Below are 12,527 nucleotides of genomic sequence, written 5' to 3' on the forward strand. Positions count from 1 at the left end.
CTTCAGCGACAGCTAGTTTGAGGGTTTCTCTGCCTTCAGCTTTGTCTTCAGGTGACTGACTTGGTCATTGAAGAATATCCCATTTATTTATTTTGTGAAACCTGTGCAGCTTCTTGCTTTGGATCATTATCCATTTGCACCGTGAGGTGCTGTGCCATCAGTTTTGCAGCACTTGAGCAGCAAGTATAGCCCTGTTCACGTCACGCCTTTTGGAAGTTGGCAAAAGCATCTCAATTTGAGCCTGGATTTTAACCTAATTTGTTGTCCCCAGTCTTTTTCTTATTGTTGAATCATGCACTCTGACCTTAACTCAGACAAGTGAGGCCTGCAGATCTTTAGATGTTGTTCTAGGTTCTTTTTTGACCTCCTGGATGAATCGTCAAAAAAAAAAAAAAAAGAAATCTGCAAAATCTTTTAGCTTACTTCACTTTGTCAAACAGTTTCTATTTAAGTGATTTCTTGGTTCAACAGATCTTGCAGTAAAGTAGCATTTTTGAAGTCCTATCCTAGCTTTTGGAAATTTGACATGATGAGCATGGCACGGAACGTGACTGGGAAACTGAGTGAAACTGTAGGCCTATATGACAGTGACAGGTGAATTACAGATTAGGGTTATCCTAAAAGCCTTATTGTGGGACCGTGAATTAAAAAAGAAAGTTTATGTTTTAATAATTAAGACCTGAAATTAGCAGTTGAAACCATAAACTCATCAGGAAATTATTTACTGAGGACATGGATCAAAGGAGCAGTAGAGCAGCATCCCTCAGGTATGCAGCCTCTTCGAATCAGACACTACATCCAGTTTTTACACACGGTCTGTGTCCATTAACCCCTGCCACAGCATCCAAAACTAGTAGTTCCTTTTACTTTTTGTATTCCCACAGAACCGTGTTTAACAGCGTTACACACAGACTCACAAGGTGCTGGACACATCACCAAAGCTGCTTGTGACAAAAGCAACCAGGATGTTAACATAGATAAACATAAAAGTTGTTATTTAATTTATATTAAGGCGTCATTGAGTGTTTTAAAGGCACCTATAAAAATATATATTATTATCATTGTTATTTATTTTAGAAATACTGTTGCCTTATGTCGTTGCATAATTCTAGTAAACACTGACACCTTATAAAATACTTGACAAGATGAGAGCATTATGTAACACCAGAATCCTTGACTATCTTTACTAAACCTTCAGACCTTCCATTTTTGTTTATTTAAAAGCTTCCTCTCCCACTGTTTCTCTGCAGTAACATCTTTACCCCCCATAGACACATAAAAAGAGCTTGCCTCCTCTTTCTGTCTCTCTGGGCTGAGAGGATATTTCATTTTTGATGTATTTATTTATTATTCTGTGAGGATTTCCCCTGAGACACTGAGTGCTTTGTAAAGCAGCACTAAATTAGCATCAAACACGAAGCGCTGCTGCTGCCTATTGGAGCATTAAATATTTAATTTACCAACAAACTGAATGGACTTTTGTTTTGAGTCAGTCGTGTCTTCCAGTGTTTTGGATGAAGTTCATTGCTTCAATTTCTGCCAGAGGAATGTGTGCCCTCCACAGAGACCAGGCAGCAGATTCACAGGTTAAAGGTCAGGGATGTTCTCAGCTCTGTCGTCAGAAAAGACACACAAACAAACCCAAGGACGCACAGACACATGCACACACGGAGGACCACAACACAAAAATAACAGCTCATCTGCTTCATCTCCGTGCCTCTTTCTCATGACCTGACAGCTCCTGTGGGTTTGCGTGAAACCGTTTGACCCCCTCATGTTCTGTCGTCCTAGCTCTCCTTACTGCCACAGCCGTCCTTGTGATGTTCACAAGGAGGAGAATTTTTTGATGTTCACTATTCTTCTTTCAGATGGTATTTTTTTGTTTGTTTGACTGTTTGTAAAATTATCTTTTTTATAAATGAGATTGACCTTCAGCCAAAAAACCAAGAGATCCGTCCCCAAAAACAATCACGTTTGTAATCCGTGTACGCTTGAGTAAGAAGGGCGTTCTCCTAAAAGTTCCTTCAGTTTGTGTTCATTTTACTTTTCTCTGCTTATAAAAAACAACAAGCATACATAAAGTAGAGATGAAGAGGCGTTCCGCATGAGCCTAAAATCTGAATTTGTTTTTTTCCTGTTTATGTTTCAGTCTGTATGTTTGTTCACCCACCATCCACTACTTTAGGAGACAGATGTGAATATGAATATTCTTAATACTTTAATGCTGCACTTTACACTGTGCAAAACATCCAATATTCCAATTAAATGTGAAAATTGTGGTTTTATTATGTGTTTATTCCTCTTTTTTTTCATTGTTCTTGTTGATTGTAAGATTACTTGGTTTTGTTTTAGCATATTTAGCATATTCGGTGATGTAGAAGCCCAAGAAAGTTTATTTAACTGAACAAAAATTGCTTCTGTTTGCAATATGGAAAGCATACTAAATATATTACCTTGTTTTAGATTAAGTCAGTGTGATTTATGTGTAAGCTAATGTAATTTAATTTCTTTATATTTTGCTTCCAAAGAGCCAGGCTCTCCTGTAATCTTTTAAAGTTGTCTTGAGCAACAGTGCTCCAAGCTTACTGAAGGTCTTTCAAATTTTTTCTTTGGACATTGGCTGCTTTTTCACTCAGTTTTAGTCCAGTCTTCTATTTATTAAGTGACTTAATACTGACATATGAATTATTCATGTGTAAAAAATGCACCTAACTCACAGGATGAACCAATGTTGTGTCTACACATAACAGGAAACTTGGCAATTGTTAGGAACTTTACTAGCAGCCTGTCTCAGAAACAACTAATTTGTTCCCATTTCTCAAAGTTTGACAGGCATAAAATAGTATTTCTGCACCAACGAGGTGATTCAAAAATAGCTATTAGCTGAAAACTTGGAATATCTCAGCCTGCTGTGCGATATGCCTTCAAAATTGTGAAGGAAATGGACAAGAGGAGGACAAAAGAAGAAGTGGTCGGCAGGTAAACAGTATCTGATAGCCATATCCTTAAAAAACAGGAAAGTAAATCCAGCAAAGACCTGGCACAGGACCTGAACGACAACAGTGAGTGTTTACAGCCATCTGTAAAAAACAGTGGAGCTCTGTTATAGTTTGGAGATTCATATCAGTCAGAGTTTTGGGGGATCTTGTACCAGAAAGGTATCATCAGATTTTGGTCTATCATGCAGTACAATGTAGAACCCACCCGATTGTCAGCAGCTTCATTTTTCAGCATGATCCCAAATATGTTGTCAGTACAGTAAAAGCATACCTGGATAGAAAAACACACAATGTATTGGCCTCCCCATTGACCTCAACATTACTGAAGGGATCTGGGGAGGCCAATCATCTTGACAGAGAACAAACCAAAAGGGACCAACCATCCAAAGAAGAGCTTTGGATGCCCTTCAAGAGAAGGAGAGAACGATTCCTGAAGACTACTGAAAGAAATTATAGGAAAGCTGCCTAAAACAGTTCAGTCTGTGTTGAAGAACAAAGGTGGTCATACCAAATATTGACTAGCTTGGAAGAACTGTGCAGACTGTTTTTATATTTTATGTATGTTTGCACCTATTCCCAGCAAAACACAAAGAAACGAGAGGTGAATTAAGACTTTTTCATGTCCTATATATTAATGGAAAATAAGATGGTGTGTGTAGGACACGTGCACAGGTTATACATCAAAGTCTTTCAGGGGGAGGACTGTTGAGCGTCCTGCCTTGGCTGTCACTCATCAAAGACGCTGAGCTCCTGTCACACACACTGGTACACACGGACAAACACAAATACAAAATGCAACCACACACATTAAATGCAGTTGTAAAAACACTAATCAGGCTGCAGAGTGACAGCTGCATTGCCAACAGATGGATCGGTTCCATCAGAGTTACTGATTGCGTAGGTGTGGAAAAAGATCTGTATCTGGCTCCGTTCGGTGCAGGTGTTTGAGGAAAGTCACCTGTGTATGCGCTGGAAAGTGCAGAGTGACAACAAAGGCTCTTCTAAACACAAATAACACTTCATTTATTGAAAGAATTCAGCAAAGTTGATGCATCTCAGCTTTTTTCATAACTTACACAGTCATCGCTGAATTTAGTGGCTGATAAACCTACAATCATGTGACAGTTATGAAGGAATACATGCAGTCTGGTCACACTAATATGACCTTCACTGTGATGCAGCACAGCAGGCCAGTGTCATGTTATGAAAAGCTGGTGCAATTAAAGCTCCTCACTTGCACAAATAATGAGGAAAACAAAAAAAATCAGCAACAGAGGAAGAGTGTATACAGAAGTTTGAAATACAACCTTCAGGAAGTGAAAACCACAGCAAAAAGCATTACAAAGCATTTACAGGCTTCATCTCCTCATTTTACTTTTATGATCAATCATTTCTAGATATAGAATAGCTGACTTTTTCTTCTTATTAAAGGCAACTCAGTTGATTTCTGTCCAACACATGAAACAGATCTACCCAACCCTGACTATATTTTCATATACTACTCGTGTGTTTACATATAAATATTTGAATACCATGAAACCTTCTCAAACAGATCAATATGATGGGCTTGTATTTGTGATTACAATTGTCTGAACATGCAAAACCATTGCTCCGGTGCCAGCAATGTGTTGCCAGACATATGATAAAGGCTGAGTTTGTGCATATATGTGGAAATAAGCCTGTTTTTCTATCATGCATATGGGCCTTCAGGATTGATTGACCGACAATCCCGGTCACATTAACCAGGTCACCAGCAGCTCTGCAAACATCACACAGAATCAGAGACACTAAAGGCGCATCCTGATCTGGACTCTGTTTCCCCCGTCTGCAGCGTATTTATAATATTTATGTCCAAAACGCTAACTATAAGTAACTCGACTAGATGTAAATATTCCATGTGATTTTATTACACAAGTAATTATTTCTGGATTCTTGATTTATTTACATTCAGTTTATCAGTTTATACCAAGTATGTTTTCTTAATGATTATTTCAGATGCATTTTACACAAAATTATTCATTTTTATGAGGCCAAAGAATTTTTTTTCTTGAGTATAGGAAGGGCAGAGGGAATGAGTCTGACCCAAGATCAGGATCTGTCATCCTTTATGGGTTTTTTTGGTTTTTTAATTACACTCTGGTTTGTGAGATTCAGAAGTCAGGTCCCTCTTTCTTCAGGTTTTTGTAGTCTGTGGTGATGGCCACAAACTGGGGGGGAAAGTAGAAAAAGACTGTGTTTGTGTACGTTGATTTAACAATCAATCGACAGTAAAACACAGTCAGATTAGAGTTCATGTGCTGCCTTACCTTGTACTGGTAAGTCGGGTCAAGTTTATTCCATGGCTCTGGGTTGTTGGTCTTGTCCCAGCTGAAGACACACAGAAAATTACAATTAGAAAATTAAATGATTAAAGCTGATGAAAAGTTAATCAAGCTCTCTCCTGAGAGCTTTTTTGTTTCATCCCCGCTTTGTTCAACTGGTAAATAAAATAAGAAAGAAGCTAAAGAAACAACAAGACAGTGCTCCATCCCGTGAGGTCTTGTAAAAAGCACTTAGACATGTCTGCTGTTGTTGGAGTTTCTTATATCAAGCGCTTGGGAAATAGCAGGAGAAGAGAAAGTCCAAGCAAAAAGGATAAGAGTAGGCAGGACTCCCTGTGACAGAAACCATCGTGAAACAAATCCCTCCACTTAGAATGTGAAACACTTATTCATCTCCTCTCCGCACGCCTTTGAATAAATGTTAACAAATGTGCATTTCAGGGTGAAATCAAGCCTATCACAGAAGGACGGCTAAGTCCTTTCTCTGTTTGGAGTCCATCTGTGATCATCCGGTAGGTGGGGACTGGTTGCTCTTTGGAAGTTGCATGCAATTAAAGTGAAAACAAAACTAAACAGATGTGCGAACCTGAGGAAACACAGGGTCTCCCAGCTGTGACACGTTTCATTAAAAGATGGTGGGATAATGACTTTTAGCTTGTTGTTTTTTGTCAGTTGAAAAACAGTAATGATAACGAACAATTAAATTATGTTTTTAAAAAGTTCTCACACGTGATCAGAAGTCAGAAATTTAAGGGTGCTTACGTAACATGGGGTCCTCTGGCCAGCCGGATCAGATACAAGGATGCTCCGCCCATTCCCAAACAAATGAAGAAGAACTGGGGGATGAGCTACAGAAAAATAAGAATTAGGCTTCTACACATATTTTACACTTAAACCATAAAAGACAACACATTTACGCCTACATGCTAATCTGCACCACACTGTTCACTGGTGTATTGGCAGCTGTACCTTTTGCTGCAAGGCCAGGATGCTGTTTTGTTTTAACATAATGGACATTTGACTTAAAAAGAAAGAGCTCAGGAAACTCAGGAAAGCTGATAAAATACATTTCAGCCAGATGCATCGTAGACCACCCTGAAGACAGATGAAGACCCCAGGGACTGCCACATCCAGGGCTGATATACAGAGAAGTAATCTGGATATTTTTCTGTCAGCAGCAGTTTGTTTGTCTTATGTGATTTAGAAAAACAGAGCTGGCATTTACTCCCTTCAAATGATCGTTTGGAGCATTATTTCTATTTCGGCTGATTTTTCATTTTTGTTTATTTGTCATTCTGCAGTCCTTATCCAAGATAAACTCATACCACCCTGAATATATTCACAAAAATCCATTGTTACCATGTGCACAATAACAGGAAGTGTAGTATAACTTGTGTCTTTGTATGTTACTTTTAGGGAACATGTGGGCTGCGTAGTTCTTTCTTTTGGGATAGAAGTTCACTGGTGACGCTTGATGTTTCTTCTTGGTGAAGCCAAATCTTCTTATTTATTTATTTATTTATTTATTTTACACTTCAGCTAACCTGTCATTTTCAGATTTGTCATCACAGCATCCAAGTGTGTTAAATCCCCACCTCCATGACTGAGAATAAAAAAGAAACTCCAGATTTGTCGGTCACAAAAAACAGAAAGGTTAAAGGTTGTTAAATAACTATTATCACGATAGGAAGCTGTTAGTCCTTTCCAGCACTGCATCATCTTCAGCCTCGTGACTCCTGACAGTCTGCAAGTCGAATGTCTCAGTAAGAAAAAGCACATTCCTTGAATTTCAAGACAGATGCGGCACATGTTTTTTTTAAGCTAAGGTGAGGCGCGATGTGAGCCAACTTATTCAGCTGTGAGAAACTTTCTTCTAAATTAGCTGTCAGCCTTCAGCAATAGCATCATTTATTCAAAAACAGACACCCGATTTAAAACTGAGTCTATACTTAATATCTGCTGTAACAGAGGTGATCTGAGCAGCTGGCCCACTGAAGCTCAGGGGATTGAGTCTTGGCCTGCTGTTGCTCCGTCACCCTGCATCATCCCAGTGAACGTGCTGACACACATCTGGCGCATGTGTGTGCGTGTGTGCGTGTTTTATATAATTAAATCTCAGAGGGAAATTTTGTTCTTCTGACTTCTCTGTCAGTAACTTCTGAGAATAAATATCCCTTCTTTGAAAAAAAAACTTTTGCTGCTGCTTTTACAGAATTTTCCTGTTATTTCAAATTATATGACGTAAATAAAATGACAAACAAATAAATATTTGTTTAAGATAAAACTGTTTAATTCTAGTTTAATGCTGTAAATAAAATTCAAATTTGATGCACTGAGTGTAAAACAACACAAAAAATACAGTAAAAGAAGAAAAGTTTCTGTATTTTTTTTATTATTATTTTCATGATGTGTGATTTAGTACTACTACTAAACCCACCCTCACCTCCGTGTTTTACAGCTGGCACACCAAACCTGCTGAACTCCATCTGGTCCAATAAAACAATGTGTTTTGGTTCACTCCACCAAACAATGTGCTGCCACTGTTGATTAGACCTAATTTCAAGTCCTCTGGAAAAGCTTTACTTTGCAAGCAGCGATTTTTCTGCTCTGACATCCCCCGTGGAGACTGACTTTATGCAATGAGCTTTACACTGCCTGAGCCGTCACCGAAACACCAATTTTCACAGTTAATCTTTGTGCCAAGTAGCACTTGCCTGCTTATTTTTTGGATAGTTGAAAGAAATAGTGTGCAGCATGCCATATTATTTATTTCCAATATGGCAACTGTGCCTTGTCTTCCTGGTCCACATTAGCACTGCTGCAAGTGTTTTTCATCTTTACGAAGCCACAGATGCACAAAGGTATTTATTAAGAGGTTAGTGATCACTGATTCTAAGGAACTTTACATGCTGGATTTCCATGTGCCATTTTTTTAGGGTACAAGAATTTTCTGACATTCACACACTTGTGAAAAGTGTATTTTTGGACACAGTCTGTATAACTGACCCTCAGTCTGTCTCTGTCTTAGTGCTGCCACCACCTATCTGTCTGTCTCATTCTGGTTTTAATCACTGGTTCCATCTCCTCTCTGTCTGTCTCCCTGACTCTCGGTCTACTTTCCCATCTGACCAACGATGCATTCATCTGGCTCATTCTCTGTCTGTGGGGCTCAGACTTTCGGACTCTCTCTAACAGCCTTTCAGTCTCTCCTTCTTTCCGTTTGTTGTAACTTGATCAAGGAGGGTTGTAGAGTCTCACAGGGATTTGCCTCCTGCAGCTCTTCCCTCACTCCCGCTCTCCCTTAGAGTCTGTCTCTCAGTATCTCTGCCTGTCAGGATGATAGACCACATCACGGAGCGCTGGTAGAGTCTCATACAAATTTCTTCCCCGCTGCTTCTCTCTCTCTCCCCTTCTCCTGGGAGGCCAGTGAGAAGAAGTTAAAACTCTGTCACTCCCCTCTCTGACAGCAGAGCCGGTTAAAAACTGCAAAAATAATCCCCTGCCCTGTAGGGACAACTCAAATTTAAAAATTTCTTACTAAACATTTGTGAACTGCTTAGATTTTTGTCAGTTTAGATTTAAGGGGTTTGCGGAAGTCGCTGATGTGTTTTTGATGTCTTAAGCTTCTCAGTTCAGCTTGATTTTGAAACGAGCAACTGGAGCAATTTAACAGACTGAAACAGAGCTAAGATAAGATTAGATGAGACAAAATTAGACTTCTAAACATACCTGCTGCTTTAACCAATTCATTTACCTACATACATACACTACTTAGGATGTCATGAAGTTTGCCTTAATACAGGCACTAGAATCAAATCAGTTAGGTGCAGCAATTGTTATATATTATATCAGGCTTTAACATTGGGCAATATTTTCTTTGAGCATAGACTAAACCAATAAATATATAAACCTGTGGGTTTAATACTATTTTAACGAGCTGGAAAAAAAAAGAACCATCCTAGGATTCAAGTGTTTATCCAACCTCGCTAGTGACAGATTGAATTTCTAGTGCAGCTTTGGTTTTGTTTCATTCAGTTAAGCATGTTTGAATAATTTCAACACACTTATCCTAAGCAAAATTTCAGAAATGCAGAGCAGTTGATGGATTTCTATTAAAATGTAAGTTACATATTAAACGAAGCTGGACATGGCTTATCAAAATTTGAAACACCTAAAAACTGGTCGAGAATTTAAAAGATTACTTACACCAGGGTGCTTCTTAGCATGCTCGACTGCTGCCCGAAACATCATTGCTCCAGTTTACAGTAAATCAGGAACAATGCATGAAAAGAAATGAATTCAGGCCTTTGTTCACAGCAAACACAAGCTATGCACAGCCAAGCACAGATGGGATTTAGACCTGTTGCTGGGAGAGGCGGGAGGAGGAGGAGAGAGAGGAGGAGGTCGTTTTACATCTGATTACAGCCACTGCTGTTCCCCTGTTGGGTAATTACACTGTGCTGGACACTGGTTAATAGTTTGTATTTAAACGGAAAAGTTTCGCCCCAGTAAACCGTTATTTGATATCCAGAAAAGAGACATTTGATGCTATCAGGCCATTCAATTAAAAGAAGTAGGGTTGTCTCAGACCTCAGAGGCGTTTTCTCTACCATTTCCCTCACTGTGTTTAAAGACTTGTCGGTCATTTGGGAGCTGACTAAAGGAAATGGAAAACCATTTGAACGCTGTGTCCTTTTAAATGCCATTAGGGAATATGGACCCTTGTCAGATCCACAAAGAGAAGACCCAAGTCCTGAATGAGGATCATTCTTGCGTGAGCGTGTTTTGATCCTGAATAATTAAGTTAACCAAATGTTCGTTTGATTGTTGCTAAAATACAATTTACACAATCTTAATGAAATGCGCTTTTGCGATGTGTCCATATTGCGTGCTCTTTAGCAGCAGATTCTCTGGGCTTGACTTGGCAACCAAAGTCAAGGATGCTCAACCAGCATGTTTGCTTTATTTCAGCACAGTCAGAGAGCTAGATGCACACCAAGTGTGTGAAATGTGGCAACACAGTTTAAGCCATCTAAAAAAAAAGGAAAATCTAAAAAGCAAACATAACCCAGTTTAGTCTAAACACCAGAAGTAACACGTACCCTTCACATTACGGCCGTTGCTGTGATTAAATAAAGGTAAAACCATCAGGGCGACAACGCTTATCAGCTACACTGTTGCGTTTTAAAGGGTTATTGCACTGATTGATGATGATAGAAGTAGAGCCGCTAACGTACGTGCTCGCTCACGTAAAATGCACACTGCCTTTGGTCATCAAAAGAAAATGTCCCAGTCCCAGTCTGCCTAATCGACCCGTGTCTCTGATTCACTGCACTTCAATTTAATTAGAAGTGAAAACAAATACAACTCAATTTAATAAACGATGGCCTCACTTTCAACTCCACAGATGTGTTGTCCCAGATGTCTGTGCTAGATAATAAAGCAGCATAATAAAAGCTGACATGATGAGTGCTGTGGTTAAAACAGGTTTAAATAATTTTCTGTCTACACGTTTTAATTTTTTAAATGATATTTTAGCCTTTTTTTCTTCTTACAAATGAAAATGGATCATTTGCACAGCTAGACCGAGAAGGTTTTTCATAACAGCAGAGATTCATTATAATGACTTCATCGGCCTCAGACAAGGTGCCTGCAAAAGGTAATGAATCCCAGAGTGAGACAGGGCCATGGTCCCTCGTGTGTGTGTGTGTGTGTGTGTGTGTGTGTGTGTGTGTGTGTGTGTGTGTGTGTGCGTGGTAGTCAGACCTTTTGCAAATTGCAAATGAGTGCCTGGAACTACTCTCAAAGAGACTGTGCATTCAGTGCCTGTGCTGCTGATGTTGTGGAAACATCGATCTTTTCACACTCTGTGGACTTGTCTTCCTTTCGGGAGCAAAAGTTAAGTGGTTAACAAACAAAAAACTGTAGAATATAAATTAATTATGAATAAATAATTTTTGAAAAAACTTCAATGGTTTTAGTGTCTAGCACAGTTCTCCAGCTAGTTGATTTGGACTGTATAAAACAAATGAACCTGTATAAATCTGCTCACATCAAGGTTTGGAAGAGAGTTTATCAAATGTTTTTTTTTTTTTTTTTTGGTGTTTTGAGTATCGCAATGCAAATCTCTTTTAGTTGAGGTATAATTAGGAGAAGCCAGACGGCTAATATCTGAAAAACTCTCCAACAACAGCTTTATAATGATGAAAGCGTCTAAATTAGGTTCGGGGTTTTAAATTGTAAATGCTAAAAGGGGGTTAAAAATGAGAAATATGACTGTGTTGGGTTTTTTAAATATATCCTCATTATTCTAGTAACATGTCTTCTTTTCTGATATTTAGGCATGCATTCTTTTATACACATCTCTCTTAAGGTCCCGGTACAGCATTTCAGTCATGTTGAGGTCTGGACTTTGACTGGATCATTGCAGCACCTTTATTGCTTCTTTAGCTTTAGCTGTTGGACAGATAGCCTCACATCTGACTGTAGAATACTTATATATTATATACAATATATATATTGTATACAGAGGTCATCTCAATGACTGCAAGGTGCCCAAGATCCAGTGGCTGCAAAAGAATAGAATAAAAACAAGCCTAAATCATCACCCCTCCACCACCATGCTTGGCTGTTGATATGAGGTGTTTGTGCTGACATGTTATTTGGTTTTTGACAAAAATGGTGCTGTTTATTATTAAGACATTGTTCCAGAAGTTGATTTGGAGAGTAGAGACTTTCTCCTGACAACCCTTCCAAGCAAACCACACTTATTCAGTGTTTTTCTAATTATGCTGTCACAAACTTTAATATTTAAAATGCAAACTGAGCCCTGTAGAGTCAGAGATGTATCTCTTGGGTCTGTTTGATTTCTTGCTTGCTTGCTTGCTTGCTTGCTTGCTTGCTTGCTTGCTTGATTGATTGATTGATTGATTGATTGATTGATTGATTGATTGATTGATTGATTGATTGGGTTGGGTTGGGTTGGGTTGGTATTGGTTGGTTGGTTTGGTTTGGTTTGGTATTGGTTGGTTGGTTGGTTGGTTGGTTGGTTGGTTTGTTGGTTTTGGTTTGGGGTTGAACAGCCTGACCTTGGGGAGAATATGCTGAGCATTCTCACTGTAGAATGACGGACTTCCCACTGTTTGGAAATTGACTTAAAACCCTTTCCTGATTGATGAGCAACAGTTGCTTTTTAAACATTGTTGTT

General features: G+C 38.9%; 1 protein-coding gene across 1 annotated transcript; it reads right to left on the reverse strand.

Moving 5' to 3' along the window:
• Nucleotides 1-5,107: 5,107 nt before the first annotated feature.
• On the reverse strand, nucleotides 5,108-9,683 carry LOC120743905 (NADH dehydrogenase [ubiquinone] 1 alpha subcomplex subunit 4-like 2). The gene is made up of 4 exons (XM_040047917.1): nucleotides 9,527-9,683; nucleotides 6,083-6,168; nucleotides 5,306-5,366; nucleotides 5,108-5,206 (listed from the first exon to the last, which is right to left on the reverse strand). The coding sequence occupies exons 1-4, from the start codon at nucleotides 9,569-9,571 to the stop codon at nucleotides 5,150-5,152; spliced, it is 249 nt and encodes an 82-aa protein (XP_039903851.1). The 5' UTR covers nucleotides 9,572-9,683; the 3' UTR covers nucleotides 5,108-5,149.
• Nucleotides 9,684-12,527: the final 2,844 nt, after the last annotated feature.

Source organism: Simochromis diagramma, unplaced genomic scaffold (genome assembly GCF_900408965.1).
Source record: "Simochromis diagramma unplaced genomic scaffold, fSimDia1.1 OVJJ01000387.1, whole genome shotgun sequence".
Classification (NCBI taxonomy): domain Eukaryota; kingdom Metazoa; phylum Chordata; class Actinopteri; order Cichliformes; family Cichlidae; genus Simochromis; species Simochromis diagramma.